At 35.6% G+C, this 18,468-nt stretch overlaps 1 protein-coding gene across 2 annotated transcripts in view; it reads right to left on the bottom strand.

The window, feature by feature from the left end:
- The window catches only part of LOC137396335 (rap guanine nucleotide exchange factor 1-like), a 55,912-nt gene that overhangs the window by 24,635 nt on the left and 12,809 nt on the right, over positions 1–18,468 (bottom strand). Inside the window, exons 7-11 of one of the 2 annotated variants that reach the window (XM_068082563.1) lie at positions 15,433–15,462; positions 13,939–13,974; positions 11,812–11,977; positions 7,989–8,233; positions 527–784 (exon numbers count right to left, since the gene is read on the bottom strand). In XM_068082563.1, the coding sequence (XP_067938664.1) occupies positions 527–784; positions 7,989–8,233; positions 11,812–11,977; positions 13,939–13,974; positions 15,433–15,462 (735 nt within the window). Of the gene's footprint in view, positions 1–526; positions 788–7,988; positions 8,234–11,811; positions 11,978–13,938; positions 13,975–15,432; positions 15,463–18,468 lie in introns of both variants that reach the window. The other variant, XM_068082564.1, reaches the window with a different exon arrangement.

Raw genomic sequence — 18,468 nt, 5'->3', positions numbered from 1 at the left:
ACGACCGCCTTTCAAATGTGAACCATTTCGGCGATGGTAATTCGCAGTCGTGGATAGCGTGATTTATTCAAAGCGGTTCATGATAGTCGCTGCGGGACTAGTTTTTGGTTCCCATATGAAAAAACAAAGAGGTATCTTCGCGAAAACTTAAAAAGATAAATGTCACGGAGTATTTCCTGATGCAAACGCGGATGGGTTTGTGATAGTGTGAACATGGTTATCATTGACGATCATCGAAGTAGTGTGGAGTCAACTCCGAGATACGGTGATATAGTGTAAACCAGCCTTAAAAGAGAGATCATATATTTAACAGGAAGCTAGACTATTCGGCGAAGTCTGGGCATATCTTTTTTTTCAGAGCGTTTCAACTGAAATCAAGTTTTGTCGATTTTAATTTTAAACATCCTAGCAGTCAGATAAGCTAAGACAACAAACAAGATCTTAAATGATAGGAAAATATCTATATTTCCTGATAACATCTACTAGACTTTGATGTGACCCGATCTTTAAATGATGAATGACCAACCTTAGACACTGTTGATTTACACTGTTTACTATCGCTGCTGTTAATGGTGGACAGACTGCTGCCGACAGCACTGTCTGAAGAATTACTAGTAGTGTCAGCACAACTTTCCCTCACCAACAGATCGTGTACATCTATCATGTCTAAAGGGTTCAGCTCGGAGTAATCCCCTTCTTCATCTTCGAGGGAAGTGGCGATAGATTCGGCTGAGAGCTCATCTGCATGTTGGATAGGCGAACTGCATTCGCCATCCATATCTCCCTGCTAAACATAATCATTTGGATTAAAGAACATGATTTTTTTCAACGCTAGCAAATACTTAAGATGTAATTCTCATCTCCGCTCAGCATGGACTAAACAAGATGGTGTCTGGTACAGATGCAGACGATCACGTATTCACCATATGCTTCCAATAGCTCTGACGATAGCTCAAACATTTTGGTGCTTGTTTGCAAAGTTTGTTTGTTTGTTTATTTTCATCTATAACATAACTACAAAAAATAACATGAAGAGTGTTTCTTACAGTATACAAGAACAAGAAAAATAGAAAAACATTTCACTCCAGGGAAGGTGATGATGAGGTCCCTGCGCGGAACCTGAAAGTAGAGTCAGCAGAAGTCTGTCTAGTTAGTTTAGTCTAGTCTGGTTGTCTGAGGTAGCGCTTCAGTTCCTTTTTGAAAAAATTAGCATCTACAATTTTACAACGCATAACTGGTAGTAGATTCCATAGCAATGACTCCTGATAATCCAAACAACATTTACCAGCTTTTGATTTAAATAATGGTATTTTTAGGTTTATGTGTGTTTGACAAAGTCTTTACATAGTTCGCATTTCATTGGCGGATTCTACACAGATGTGAACAAGTTTTTTATTATTAACACTTTTCAAAAACTACACACTCACGATAACAATAGTACTCATTTTATAAATAAAAGAGACCAGTGAACTATTCTTGAGCTCAGTCATTAGAACAAGACGTCAAATACGCGTATTCAGTAATCTCTCGTGGTTAATTAGGACCTGGTGCGCCTCTGCGAAAGATAGAAGTCCGTGAAATAGAATCTAGTAAACTCATAATGTAAATTTTTCAAGGATTGTAAACATTTTCCCTTTTAAGGTTTAGACAGGGGGGAGTGAGGACATTTAAAATGTATGATGGGGTGTCACAAGCGCTTTAAACACTTACACTTCACAACATGTAACAGGAAAACAGTGAATCACGACGAAAGCTATCACAATGGCGCATGCAGAACAATTTCACTAGGTAGAGTATGAAAGAGATCTACAAGTGTATGCACTTTAGATTCTTACTTATTTTGTTTACTTTTAATATTTTAATGAATATTTTTTACCCCAGAAAATGCTGAAGCCTTTGAAACTGGACCATGATGTAGCGAGGGTTTACTGGAGTGTTAATACACCTGCTAGACCTGAATAGCCATAGGGGGTGTTATGGCCAAATGGCAGTTCTTCTACTGTGAATTTTATGATTAAATTTTCCATTAAATGTTAACTCTGATTTTCAGGCTTCATTTTTTAAACATGCTGGCATTATTATCATTATTACAACCTTTAGTTAAAGGTTTTTGCTCTTACTCCCAAATTTCCTTCACTGTTGAAGGCCTATATAGTTTACTGATTGTCAGAATGTTTATTATAAAGTTACGGCGGCGAAAAATCGCTGATTCCGCAAGGAAATACACTGGTTGGAAGACGACACAAAAGTAAAAAGCTAGCAGTATGACCTCACTTTAGATTTCTAAATTGTCTGATATTTTTACCGTTACCATTGATCTACGAATGATATTTGGCTAGCACTAGGGTATCGGCATAATGATCAGTTTTAGCTGTAGCCTGTGCCGTGATAGCTAAACAATTTGCGGGACGGGGGATCTCGCCTCTGAACCGATGATCATAAGTACTGAACATGCTACGGACTGCAAACAAAACCACTTTGTCAAGGTCGTTTAAAAGGTTTAACTTCAGCTAACAGAACAGCTTACCCTGCCTCAGCCATACAGGGCATGTCACACTCTCATTATTAATAGGTGAATATTTGGTACAGCCCACAAACTGTTTACGAGATAATGGCGTTGATAAATAAAAATAGCCAATCATTAAAGAGCAATATGAAAATTGTGCATCCATGAACCAATTATGGTTTCCAGTACCCATATGTTATTGAAGAGTTGCGCCTAGAAAAATGTAGTCAAGGAATTGTCATTTTTAGGCCTTGAGAAAAACAGCCAATAAATGAGCATCTTGTACCCTTCAACTGACCAATGAGGAGTTGTCTACTCATTAAATAGAAATCGACTGATGATTTTCCCCACTGTATAGTTGTGTAAGTGGCCTTTAGCTGCCAAATAGTCAGCTGTAACCTAACCCACTGCACCAGATGAAATACGACATGTACAGTTTGCAGAAGGAACATTTTGTTGTACTAAATATCAAAAACTTACAGCGATGGCCAAAATAGTTAGGACGCCTAAATTCAAATTCTAATTTTTACTGAATGTCATATTTTTATTTTGTAACATTATTTTCTCATCCAAATGTAGTAAACTAATATATACATATATATATATATTTCTAAAGGCTGTCCGTCGTCGCGTGTTTTATATCTGTCAGTTTTCCATCTATAGATCTTAACATCTTGATTTTCCACCATCTAATGGATTTGAACTCACGACGACTTTCTCATCGATGAGCGCTTAATCCAGATGTTCAACCACTGAGCTAGAACACCATAGCGATCTAGTAGGTATTCATAATAAAATATACAACACGCGCGTGCTAATTATTTTAGCCTTGGGGTTTTCACCAAAAATTTTGAGATTTGTTTGCCTCGGAGCTTGAACATAAATTCGGTTCTCGACTAAACTGGAAGCATGCGCATTGCAATTAGCAAAGCTCCGGGAACGCTTGGAAACGCATAAGCATTTTACGCTTTGTAAATTCTTTACAAAAAGGGAGAAACCATGTGGGACGACGCCTCCTTTACCGAAGAAATTTGCTAGGGAGTTAACCCTTCTAATCGAGTTACCCTAAATTGTTTTGGATGATGAGTCTCCTTTAAAGACGTAAAGTAAACAGGCCATTGCTGTTTATATTTTCTTTTTCCTACGATTTTTGATGTAACTGATCTGTTGCATTTTTTTGTTGTTTCATTATCTATTTCTGCAATTGTTAGTATTGTATTTTAACCTTTAATGCTTTGGATGTTTTAAAAGCCAAACGTACGAATTGTTTACTTCTGCTTTCTTTTTCCATCATAAATATAAAACATTTTATTAAAATTAAACACGATCTATGTATACCCGTTTCTATTCATAGTATGCAGTATACAGCACAGCTTATGGAGTAAAATGTTAAAAAATTATACTTTACCGAAGTATATCTGCGAATTTATCCAAGTTTTTCTCATCTTGGAACGTATTAAAATCTACATAACTTATTTTAGTGGGAAAAATTGTTTCGGATCTCAAAGAACTCGGTTAGCAACGCTAGAACAACCTAACACATAACCTAACCTAATGGGTAACACATAACAACCTTTTGGAATGGATTATTTTCGAGAAACGAGGTTCCACTGTACGTTACTAAAAGCTATACGTCACTGAAAGTTATGAACTTTTAAATTTACAGTGGTTTGAAAACTTTTACAGTTGTTTTTATTTTTTTAAATGTTATTCATTTTGTCAATTATCGTTTATTTTAATAGCGATATACTATAGAAATAAGCGTTATTTCCTTTCCTCAACAGCCGAATGTTTCGTTCGTTAAATGCGTGTTTCAAATTTTTTTCTATCAGTGCTAGCTTTGTGTATTAGTTTACACATCTTTCCTTCTAAACCTAACCAATTAACAATTCGTACTTAGTTTCCCATTTTACAACAATCATTTGTAACGTTAATGTAAGATTATCTGTAAGATTTATCGTTAGTATCAGCTATTCCTCACTCTCTTATATTTACATACATTTACATACTTTGATAAATATATATATAGGTAGATTTACATTTTCTTATTACGTTTATAAACTTTGTGTAACTTTGAAGGTTTATAATATGAGTTTTTAAAGTTTGTCATGTTATCGTTTTTAATGCAACTTGCATTTTTAAACATAATTTGAGTTTAATATCTGTTTGAAATTTAACCATTATTCATTGTCCTATCACTGTTACCTATTATTACTTAGTTTCCAACCTTTATTATTAATATTAATTTTTCTTGCAACCATTTTTGACAGACATTGTTCTAATAAAACTTCAACCATAAAATACTACCATATTCTGTCATATTTTTTATTAATCTGTCAAATACATGTATTCTCAGAAGTTATACATTGTCTAATACCTCAAAAGAAAACCTGTTCTGCACAAAGAACCTGTTCTGCACAAAATCATTCCCTCATGATATAAAGTTTGAAAGTTACAGTTGTTTGACAAAGTTTCAAAACCTTTACAGTTGTTTTATTTTCTCCCCTAATTTATTTCAATTACACAAAACACTTTTCTCATGATATGCAGTTCAAAAGTTGGAATGGCAAATGTTGTTATATATTAAATACAAATCAATTTTCTGTCCAAAGACTTTTTTATTACCCAGGCAACGCCGGTTGGTACAGCTACATGTAGTGTTATAAATATATTTGTAAAAAATAACATTATTAATGACTAATCCCATTAGTAAAGGTTTACCCAAAACTGACCCCAATTCGAAAAATCCCAACAGCCCTTTTCAGGGCCACCAAATTATACAAAGAGTTGTTCAAAATTATTTTAAGAGCTCTTAAGATTTTTTTATTTTTTATTTTTATCATATCTAGCAGACACTGTGTCATAGATTGACCTGTGTGTTATAGAATCTACATCTTGCTAGATATTGTAGCTGAAGATGTTGCCCAGTAAAGAATTCATAATAAAAACCATCTAAACATAATATTAATACAACTGGTTTCATCAAGCTCCTGACGGTATGAAGAATTAGACAATATATAGTTTTAGTCATCCAGCTGCTCTAACAGCCAGGTTATTTCAATATGAACATGAATTTCTAGTTATTTCGATAGGCGTCCCAACTATTTTGACCATCACTGTACTCCTTCAAACTTAAAGTTCATTTTCTAGCTTTCTAACATGTTTATAAATCCTGTGAATTTCTAATTTGCTATCACGAAACTCCAATAACAGACCAATGATCTGCCTGATCTAAAACGTACTTCACCTTCCTCAGTAATTTATAAAAATGGTTCAATGCGCTTCTCACTTTCGTAACCTTTTAAATTGCAACTGATTATTTTCATAAAACAGTTATCACTGTTTATAATTGTTTATCAGCGTTTATAACTGTTCAACTACAAGTGGGTTCTGATTACAGCTGATATGACCTGATATGATAATCAGGTAATCGTAACAATATTTAAACGGCATACGGTAAACGCTAACTCGCCTTTTCTGATAAAGATGGAAAATAATTGATTAATTCAGACCCTCACCCTGATAAATATATACAACTCGTACGCTGGTAATCCAGTGCGCCGTGAGAGAACATCATGTCTAATAACTATGTGCATAATTATTCCATGACGCTGCAAGTAGTGAGTAGTGTAGTTGGTGGTGTGCTCGGCTACAACCTGGATATCAGAGTTCAGTGTGTGTGTGCGGGTGTGCGAGTGTGTTTGGTGTGTGTGTGTGGTGCGCGTGTGGTGAGTGTGTGGGAGAGTGTGTGTGTGTGTGGGAGAGTGTGTGTGTGTGCGGTGTGTGCGAGAGTGCGGTAATCTTTTTTCTTAACCTCTTAACGCGGTGACAGACGGACACGACTCTTATTATAGTAAAGATTTTAACTGCTTGTTGACTATCGTGAATTTTTTTTAGCCAAAACTGAACAATCGACATGGGAGTGTAAGAGTAATTTTTGTCATTATTAGTGACTGATTAAAAGTTAATCTAGCCTAAAAATAGCATTTTATATAAGATAATACTCGTGCCTCAAATGAAAGGACACTCGTTTGATCCAGCTTCGGAGTTGTTTTAAACGTTTAACATGGATCTATGTAGTGAAACATTCAAAATAACGATGTTTCAGTTGATACGAGATAAATGCATCAACAAATTTAAACAATGCCTAAACATTTCTGTTTCGGGATTATTATTATTCAATCTTTACTATATTAAAAGCTATGTCTTTCCATCCAAAGTCACAAAGTTCTAGAGGTTGGAAAAAGGCATTGCATTGCACGGGATTTTATCTGCAACATTCAGCTTGACCAATTGGTACACCCCCTGGCGTACTAACACTAAGCAACTTTACCAATTAGTACACTAACACCTGCGCCAAGCATTCACATTTCACGATGTTAGAATAATTGCACACATACTTATTCTCTGTACTTTATCCGCACACCTGATGATCTCTCAGGGTACACTAGACTGTCAGGTAACTCGTGTTAATAAAAGTAGTAATAGTATGTTGGAGTAAGTTGCTTGCGGAAGGAATAGCCTTATTTAATTACTGTATAGCCAAGTATTAATGATTGGGCAGATACTTATTTTCTGCGCTTCATTGGCACACGTGACACTTTCTCACATAGCACACCAGACTGCCAGGGTACTAGTAATCACTAGTGTTACATGCTACGAAGTTTTGTCGTATTTTTCATCTTTGTAGCATGTTAATGGTTCAAAATGTTGAATCTTTAAGTCTTCGAAGCGATTCAAACCTCCGTTTCAAGGGGGTATTTTTGAAAACATCGTAGCAACAATGAAGTACTGCGTATCATGTAAACGTCGATATTCATATTATTGCATAAATCTTTGCAATGGGAGGTTGGATTTTCATCGTTTTCATTAGTGACGTCCTTACAGCATCTCTAATGTGTGTTTCTAATGTGTGTGTTTTAAGAATACTATTTTGAAAATAAAAAATATTAACTCCGAAATTTAAAGAAAAATCTTACATGCTTTGACATTGACGTTTGACCTTAGACGCATTTTACGAGTGCCAGCCGCAGTAAAAATAATACGCCACGTTGTAGATAAAAGCGCAACAGACTAATATAGAAAACGCGGTGTTGTACGACAATTTCTTCGTAGCATGTAAGCTCATAAGCTACGAATAATTGCGAGTTGTACGACCACTCCTGCGTATCATGTAAATTCGTCCTCCTCATTCCTGCGATCGAAACCACAACTTCGAAGCTCAAAAATTCGTAGCATGTAACACTAGTGAATGGTAAAACTGCACAATGCAACTGGAGTAGCTAATTCTATTGATTGAAATTAGCTCTCTTAAAAGCAGCTGAAGCCACACATGGCAATGAACAGACAAATCAAAAATTCGAGTAGCGCTTAGCATCAAAAGAATTCATAGTCACTAGAAACCTCTCGACATTTTATTCAAATAGTAAATAGAACCAAATCAAAACGCAACTAGGATAAACAAGGTAAGACAACTACTGACCATTTCTGAATGGAGAGAGCTGTCCATAAGGAAGCCGACAGGCACATTTGTCGGGAGGCCCATCTCAACTGGCTGTGGCTGGTACATGAAGTTACCATTGCCCATGATCGCTGCTTGCGGATGAAACAACTCAAGCTGATATTGCTCTTGCACGTGGAGATAAAATTGTTTGGAGTTGACGCTTTCGACAGGATGGAATTCGGAGAGCTCCTGCCCAGGGCCAAATACTTGCATGTATGACTCGACTGGAACAGAACACAAACACCGAATACAATGCGAAATAAAATGCATCTAAGACCAACTATTTCTCTGGTAGAAAATAGACCATATAGACACAATGTTTCCATGACGAGGTGAATCGGCAAGTTTGCATCATCTGACGAATGGAAAAGGCAAAAATCTACTAGTCAAACGAGTGTTTCGCTAATCGCAATTTTTTATTGAATGTTTCATGCTTGATGGAAAATGGAAACATCACTTGCGAATGATGCGGAAAAAATGCTGTGCAAACTATTCCATTTTAAACATTTTTCACACTTAAGCAGTTTTTTTTTCGATTTCAGCAGCTTGATATGACCTCTGGTGTAGAATTCCTTATTTTTTCTAACAAATCGTCCGCGTTAATCCGCCATGTGTGAATATACATTGAAACACTTATCGCATGGTAACTCAACGCGCACGCAACTCCAAACCCGATCAGCCACACGATGGAAACATAGTGATATACTGCTATTACAGGGAATGTTCATCAAGGTGCAAACTAGCACACTGCTGACAGTACATCAATCAGGAAATATAACAAGGATCTCTCCAAAGTAATCCCCGACAGTGCATATTGTGGGCATCACCTTCCAATGATATTCAATATCACATGTCATTTATTGCTTTCTGCTGATTAATAAAACAAGTTTAAAATTTCATACTTTTTATTGCTGCTCATAATGTCTGAATACTGAAGTTGAGACTTGAAGCCCTAAAGGAACATGATGTAGCCAGAAGAAAGAAAGACAAGCAGGAGAAATAAAAGCTTGTTAAAATGTGCTTACAAAATAACCGGATGAATTTGAGAAAATCATTTTAATATTAGAAGCTACAAAAAAGTTCAACAATGTCTCGGTGACAAGGCAAATCCGTGCTGAACAAGCACATGGTTAAAGCAAGTGGTTTGAAAACATCGTTAGAAAATGTTGACACAATGACATAATAACCATAAAACTATTTTCCGTACAATCAGTAAACAGAACACTGTTGAGGAGATAACTTTGGCTAAAGCATAGACCTCTAGGAATCTTCAAGCGGGTGATGCAAATGATGCAGCGTTATTCTTATGGTAAAATTTGATACACCTTTGCTTGGTGGCTATAGGGATAACATATTACTACCGTTTGGCTGCCAGAAATCTGGGCTTACAAAAATTACGAATCATCGTCGACAAAGCTGCCTTACAAACTTACAATACTGAGCAATATTTTTCTCGTTTTTGCATCAAGTACCCTACTAGTGGTTCACTCAGTTGGGCACATGTTACAAGGCCAGGGCACTCCAAACGCATTGCAGACACGGCATGGTCAGTGGTGCTTGCCTATCTGGCTCGATTTGATATGTCCATACCACTATGGCTATTTGGGATGCGCTCGAGATTAAGACAACACTCCGAGACATTCGACAACAAAAGCAACAATTGTCAATTTTTCATCGAATAAACTAAATGCTTTACCAACTTGATTAATAGTTGAACAAATAAATCCTTGGAAATCCTTCTACGATATTTGCTAAAAAAATGCCAACAAATTTCACATGCATAGGGTGCAGATAATAAAACGATTTAGCCGTGTTAAACCGGTGTGATTTTCAATTTCCGAAAATATACTAGAGCCTAGCTTTCAGGTTCCTTTTAGTTTTTTCATTTAGAGTAGTTTTTAGTGAAAGATTTGTTGTTCTTACTCAACTGAGCCAAAAGTGGTCAGATGTGCAAACCATTAGTTAACTGATTACAAGAAACTTGAAATTACATAATAAATTATAAGCATCTGAATCTGGAACAACTGAAAACAGTTCTTTGCCAAACATCAATTATTAACCTATTGGTTAGCAATTGATACAAATAATCAGGGTTGGGAAATTATTCCCGGTACGTACGGTAAATATCCTAAGTTGAGAAAAAGGTGTTTACGGAGAAAATGTGGGATAAAGCGGGGAAAAATATTAATATTTACAGTTTGCAAAGAAGAAACGTGAGTTGTAGTTTGCTAAGTTGAATTATTAAAAATTTATTAATATTGATTTATAAAACAATTTTATAACTTTATTTCCAGTAATGACATGTATATATTATAATATATACAATGTACAATAGATATATACAGTAAAATATTAATTTTCAAATTACATGTAAATATCAAAACACAGAACTTCCAATATTGAACTAACTCAGATGAAGAATATAATGTAAGAAAATGATAATTGCAACCATGTATATTCTGTATGTATTGTACGGATAGCATTCTGCAGTCTCTCTGTCTCTCTCACCAATCTATATCATGGAAACAACGATGCTGTCTGTAGCACACCACAACTTATGCAGCTTTTTCAGCACCCAGACAATTACGCAAATTTGTCTGGACAGTACCAAAGTTGCTAAAATCTCTCTTGAGGCAAGTACTCTTGAAGTACTTGAGGTACTTTGAAGTAAATGGACATTTGATTGGTTTCATAAGTGAAACACATCAGCATATTTCTAACTTACCCAGGACAATTATTAAATTGTCTTTGAAATAACAACACGTATAGAGCTGAACTGAACATAGGTATGTTCACTTATTAACAAAGTCTTACCCCAGGAGGAACTCTTGGGCCCAAACTATGGTTCAATCTATCTAACTCCTTAATAATCCACTCAGAATTTCACTCAAAATTAGGCCTAGACAAATATTTTTGAACATCTTATTGCTCAGCAATAAAATGTATGCATGAACCACATTTTGGCAATCATCAAAAACAATTTGCCAATATAATTCAAATTTTTTTACTTTATCCCACTTATTACCGCTTTTCCCTATTTTTTCCCAATTATTTTCGGATATTCTTGCCTTAGACAAGACGATACGAAGTCAGCTGATAAGAACTTGTGTGTTATGACCTGAGTTAATGAGTAGCTAATCCTTGTTATGGTACGAAAAGCTCTATGCCCTTCATAATTAAGAACAACATTGATATGATAAGTCCCTAAAAACAAGAAATATGACTAGTCACACCGTCTGCTTAGTTGCAGACTATGTGAATCATACTGGTAAAAATCGCTGTCATTCAAAAGTAAGAGCAACGTTGATTACTCCCTAAAGCTATAGAGTATGATCACTCAGACTATGTGAATCATACTACAGAGTACAACCTATAGCTACAACCTACCTATGGTTTTACATGTAAAAACAATTGACTAAACTCTATAAATGATCTAGAAACATGGTGGCAAGTGGAAGGCAACTCCAAGCATATTGGTTTTTAATCATCATCATCATAATACTCGTCATGGCTACCCAATCATTACCGATTGCTGACCCCATACACCCTATCAATGAAATAAATTTGTGTGCTCAACGGTTACATGCAGGGCGTCGAAAAGCACCCTCTGACAAGTCTCAGTAAACTGCATGATTATCAGCATGGTAACACAACTAACTGTATAAACTGTATTTCTGAATGACTGCAGCGAAATATTTGTTGAGTTGTCCATATGCATCTTCAATAGGCTAGGGAAAAGGTCATTTGTTTACTTTCTGGTCATGACTTCAATAAAAATAGTCTAGAAGAAACATCTGCTAACCATGCTTGCGTTTGGGCGGAAGAGGAGGCGGTTGAAAGGAAGAATTTGAGGCTATCCTCTGATGAGTGGTCATGGAGAGCGACTCCGTTGTTGTCCGTACTGTCACAGATTTGCTCTGTTGCTCATAACCTTTGTTGGTTAGAGTCCACTGAGTCTGCCCGCTCATCTGGAACACAGGCTATGTTTTATAAAGGGAGAAGAGCACAGCCAAGTGAAACATTCATCTTGAATAATGTTTGTAGGTTAATGCAGTAGGCTTACGGCGTCCAGGTACTTAACGTCACCAAATTCAAACAGAGAAAAATTCTATGATAACTTTGATTGGATCAGGCTGTCTATCCAAATGACAGCAGCAATAGAACAGTATTGTGAGCAGTTTCTTACAATTCAAAAACTAAAACTGGAGCTTGTAAAATGCTACAGAGCATGTGCGGCCGGCCTTTTCTAGGAACTGATAAAAGCTGATGCAATGTAAGTGCACTTAGCAATAGCAGCTCAGCAATAGGTCGTTGTGTACAAGCTAACATATATACCTCTTATCCAAACAAGAAAGGAGTTTATGATGGACCTGCACAACATTTTATTAGATTATATCAGAAAGAATCATTATTTTTCTATCATTTGCGATTATTTTTGATGTTTGAGGTGATCTGACTGAAAAGATGTTTCAAGATTAAAATTGACAAAACATGATCGCGGTTGAAAGCTCAGATCAAGATAAGTGTGATCATGACGTTTATGGTTGCAAAGAGTGACAAAATAGAGACGCATAAAGCTGCAGCCTAAACGCAATAGTCGATATCAACTATAGCAACTAGTGATGTCATTTCGCACATAACTTTCTTCGGAGTGATTTAACCGCGATTGACTTTTGTCAATTTTAATCTTGAAACATCCTGGTAGTCAAACCACTTCAAACATTAACAACAATCACAAATGGGAGAAAAATATCGCTACTGGCTGATAAAATCTACTCAAAATCTATTAAGTTCACCGGTAAGACTTTTAAGCTAGACTAATAAAATGTGAGCAATTTAGTATGAAATACATAAAATTGAGAGGTTGAAAGATCAATAACTAGATTATTATGCAACAGGCAGTAAACAATGCCATCTCCTGAAGAAGAAAGACTCCCACAGAACTATGGAAACGAATAAGAATAGCGAAAACTAAACCGAGTCCTAGGTGTCTAGGAGTTGTCTGCTCCGGTAACGAATAACATGACATGACAACTTCTAAAATGAGAAGAGGCGCTTTATAGAGGGTGAAGGACTGAATTGATCAGAATCCAATTGATGCTGGGTTTAACGAATAGCTAAGCTGAGGTCAAATGCTATCAACCCAAAGCCAGATATATGTGCAGCGAGTTCACAAACATAGAATATCTCCAACCAACAAATATTGACACCGACCATGCATGCGCTGATTGAAGCTATAAAGCCCTAATGAGGCAAAATTGGATGAATGCCATTTTTGATAAATCAATCAAAAATTCAAATAGCCAATAGTTATGATAAAACACTTGATTAAAAAGGAAGCGACAAATAAAACATGTCCAGCTTTCCTCTATGAAGACATTAACAAAGATGGAAGTTTATCAAAATCACGTGAAGACCTTTACTCCAATATAAATGGTATAGAGCTTTAAAAACGTAATTTTTTAATTTAAGAGAGCGAATCTCATCGTAAAAACCTAAGATTATGAGATTATCTCTCAAACACTCTTAAGAAGCTTAGTACGTATACAGAATCTGAAACAATCAGTTTGAATTTAATTTTCAATCTCAATTCAACCACGATTAGAATTTTTGAACTGAGAACAAGTACATGTCACTTGCATTTAGAAATGTGATTAGGTCTACTGAAACAAGGCAGCGTACTGAACATGAATTGAGTGAGATCTCATTGATGTCTTTTTTCTGAGCCTTTGCTGCCAATCAACTAACACGTGCCAAATGTCTAGAAAAACCCATTTGTCAAGTGGAACGGATGGCATGAAAACGTGAAACCCTTGCGTGATTAGCACATGCATAGGAAAGACAACATCTGGATTAAACACCACAGGAATGGCGAATGGAAACAACCACCGACAAAGGTTGGAAAATGTGATCACAACAGACCAGATACCTGACACTGTGTTTCCTTATGATAAAGCATTCTGGTCTATAACACAAAGCTAAAAGCATTAAAGCGTCCCGAGCAAATAAAGAGAAATCAACCAAAATTAAAACAAGTTCTTTGTTAAAGGGTCATTCACGTCAAACTTTGAGATTTTAATTTTAGAAACTATAGGTATCTTTTCTATTGTTTGAGATTTTGTTTGTCGTTTTAGGTGGTGATCAGACAGATCAAGATTGATATCAACCAAACTGGATCGCAGTTAGAACGCTCAGAAGACTTCCCTAAAAATGACGTCAATAGTCGCCCTTCCTGCTTGTCCCTCTCATTATGACATCTGATATCGCGTCAAGTGCAAGTTTTACGCGGCTCTATTTACATACAATTTGTTTTGTATTTGCTAATGAATGTTGGAATAAAACTTTAAACATAGCAATACTTTGCTACAGACTTTTAAAATGGTCTAAAGATAGATCAGTTAGAAATTGTCCTATTGTTTTTCTCTAAAAGCTGCGTAAACATTATAGGTATCTTTTCTATTGTTTGAGATTTTGTTTGTCGTTTTAGGTGGTGATCAGACAGATCAAGATTGATTTCGACCAAACTTGATCGCAGTTGAAATGCTCAGAAAATGTCTTCCTAAAAATGACGTCATTAGTCGCACTTCCTGTTTGTCTCTCTCATTATGACATCTGATATCGCGTCAAGTTGAAGTTTTATGCGGCTCTACTTACATATAATTTGTTTTGTATTTGCTAATGAATGCTGGAATAAAACTTCAAACATAGCAATACTTTGCTATAGACTTTTAAAATGGTCTAAAGATAGATCGGTTACAAATTGTCCTATTGTTTTTCTCTAAAAGCTGCGTAAACATACGGGTACCCGATGCTGATGAGACCGTATATTCATTACTTATAAACAACATGCACGGCTATTGCCATTATTTTTGGAGAAATTTAAGCACATCTTTCGGTTCCGACTGTTTTAACCGTGATCATGTTTTGTCTATTTTAATCTTGAAATATCCTGGCAGTCAGATCACCAACAGAAAAAATTTCAAATGATAGAAAAATATCCATACTTTCAAATAAAATCTACTAGACTTTGATGTGACCAACCCTTCAAGTGATTTCCCAGAAACCTTTTCATCAAACCAACACTCTTCTTCATAACTGGCCAATAAAAATATCAAAATAATTGGGAAAATATTTTAATAAATGTGTAACACATCCTATTATGGTATTGACAAACATTTCTAACAATGACATAATAAATTGTTACAAGCAGGCACCCAGCAGCACAATGAATAGCAACCAATTTGTCCCGGAATACCCAATCAGAGCCAGGTATACATGGAGACTATAAGCTAAACAAACATAGGTTGATACGACGTAAAAAAGGAAAGCAAGCGCTTGACCATTAGACAGAGAATATGTACCGTAAGTTATGATCCGATTAATAACAAATACCAACTAATAGTGCCCAGTACATCTATATTACCTCGTGGCAGGAGTGGCACTTCAGAGCTCTCTGTATAAAGTACAAGCATGTATGTATTATAAGCAAGAGATGTACTGCTCCAAGCTATAACTTGAGATAATTCTCATGAGAGTGTGTATGGACAAATGGAATCGATGTTAGTAATAAGCTAACAGCTAAAGCTCACCCGAAGGATGCTCTCAGTAAATAATCACAGTGAAAACTTGAGTGAATTTTTCTTTCACTAGTACGAAGCCGTTAAAGGAAACCCACCAACAAACATAAAAATCTGACATAAGTTTCATAATTCTTGTGAGCTTTTGTTCGATTTTCAAGTAATTCCATTTTTAATATTTCATGAAAGAAAATAGGACAAACGCATTCATACAATATAATACCCATAAAAACTCTGGTTTATTTGTATCGGAACAAATAAAATTGGGCTAATCTATTGTTTTTAAGTGAAATAACTGCACTCTGAAGTCAAAGCCTGCTGCGAAGGCCACCGACCACCGGTTTCAATTGACATAAAAGTGCATGTGGATAAAGAAATAAGTAAAAGGAATGATATATGACCTTGAGGAGAGCCTAAGTGAGCGAACTTGAAAGCTAGGAGTGGTCAGGCATTTGACCTTAGCCGAGTAGTGCCGTATCAAGTTACTTTTACAAGAGTTAAGAGCATTGCCAGTTATGTTTACTACTTCGGTATGCACAAAAATGTACCAACTATGAAATATAAATATATAAAGTCGACCCCCGATTCTTCGAAATTAACATCCGTGAATTTTTAATTGTCTGTACGAGGTTCATACGCTTGTCTGATGTGGCTGTGTTTGTCCGACGAATAACCGATAAGTTACAGAAGACAGGGAAAACGAGTTCATTTCCTCCCAGAATGCTGTACAGTAATTTCCATTTGTCATTATTACTGTTATTAATATTATACTGTGCCCTATTATGGGTATAATCATAATTTACTGTCTCATGTATACTGTATATGTGCTTGTACCATATTGTAGCCTAGGAGCATGTGTGAGATTAATATAGGTTGTTTAATGTACCGTACAGTACTCAATTTCCAGCGTCCAGATTTTCTCAATGTCTGTACATTTCCCCGTTTGTATTAATACGAACAAACGAGGTTAGTCTGTGTAATATTTACAGCACACCTCCGGGTTACGATGTCCCTGTTATACAGTTTTTTCGCCTTGCGAGGTGGAACACGATGTTTTTTTACACCGCCATGCAACCTTTTTTAGCTATACAATATCAAGAGAACTTTCTCAAAAATCAAATTTGGCAGTCGGTGTGCTGAATACATGGGAATAACAAAGATGCCGATATGCTACTCGCGGAAATTCCTCACACAACGTATAAAAGAGATACATTGCTCACTCTCCTCTCAGTTCAATATTCTTCGTGTTTCGTAAAAGCTTGCTATTGCATAGATGAAACTAAATCTAGTGAGAAGTAAGCGAATGTTTAATGTGCCGTTTAGCATTTAATATAATATTTACTATGAACTTTAATTTATTATACATAACTAATGCATATAATTACTTATACATATATATAATATATATGCACAAAAATGAACAAACTATAAAATATAAAGTCGACTCCCTATTCTTCAGAATTAACATCCCGTACGACTGTCTGATGTGGCTGTGTCTGTCCAAAGAATAACCCATGGATGATATATATATGTATATGTATATATATATAATTACATATATATATATATATGGGCGTGTTCATAAATAATGATGGGACATCAAAAATGTATCATCATTTACGCGTATTGCACTTCATAGCTCCGGAACACCTATTTTGAAAGCAAAAAATTTTATATTATCTGAAAGCCAAGAAAATATTGCATCAATTAATTCAAAAAGTTTATAATGGGACCAAATGTGTACGTGTAGTTGGCATCAAATAACTCTAAATGTCCGATCATTATTTATGAACACGGACATATAGTACTTCATTGGCAATATATGACTATATATTGCAATATATATATGGCAATATATAACTTTAATTCGTTAGCCGTGTGTCTTAACTCTTTCGCTATCGTAAACCGATATATCGGCTTTCGTGGTAATTCAAGTACAGACCGTAAGCCGATATATCGGCTTTTCAATATGGTTTCACTTTTCTTTTAAGTACGAAGCCTATGCAATAGGTAGACCAATAAAATTTTGTCTCCAGTGAGACAACCTTGTTGCCAATCACGTGCACCTAAAAGAAGTTTTTGGCTCAATGATTCCATTTCTAATTATTTTTCAAAACGGCAAAACCAGATCGCTATCGTCATGGCAAGGAAAAACCCACACATTCGTTCAACGCAAATAAAACGTTGGAGATTGTACGAGAGTGGAATTCCTTTTATACTTATCTTGTAGAGAATTTTGTTTTGAATAATATGCATTTTACAGTAAAACGAGATCTGCTTTTATTCTCGAGATATTGCTTAAATACTAGTGCTGTATCGGTTTTTTGAAAAATTCGTTTTATTAATTCGAGCAGAATATTCATTCGGTAAGATTTTAATGTGGTAGTGAAAGAGTTAAGTTTAATAACGATGCGAAAGGAAGAAGAAAATGATTACCATTGCAATGAAGCTAGAGTAGTTACTAAGTTAGCTATAAGTTAACTATAGTTACTAATGTTAATATACTATTTGTTACTAATTTTTACTAAGTACAGCACATATATAAAATGTCAATGCTTTTTTACCAGAGAGTATTTGCATTAGATAATTACGAAAGGTTTCTATACCCCTCTATACGACATTTTCGCCTTATGATGCCAACACCGAAACGAATCAATATCATATGGCAGAGGTGGACTGTATATATGAGAACCAACAAAAGAGTAACTAATAGCCAGAGAACAGAGACGCGGTAGTCTCACCGTTTCATACCGAAACCTTTCAATGTTTCTGTATGTGTCTACTCCCTATATATAGTCCAACCCGTTCCAGTTGGGAACAAATAATAGAAAAACGAGCCAAAGACGGCTGTTGCGGCTTGAACCATTGAAATATTATTCGGA

The sequence above is a fragment of the Watersipora subatra genome, chromosome 5 (genome assembly GCF_963576615.1).
Source record: "Watersipora subatra chromosome 5, tzWatSuba1.1, whole genome shotgun sequence".
NCBI classification, from domain to species: Eukaryota; Metazoa; Bryozoa; class Gymnolaemata; order Cheilostomatida; family Watersiporidae; genus Watersipora; species Watersipora subatra.
This window is presented reverse-complemented; position numbering and strand designations above follow the sequence as displayed.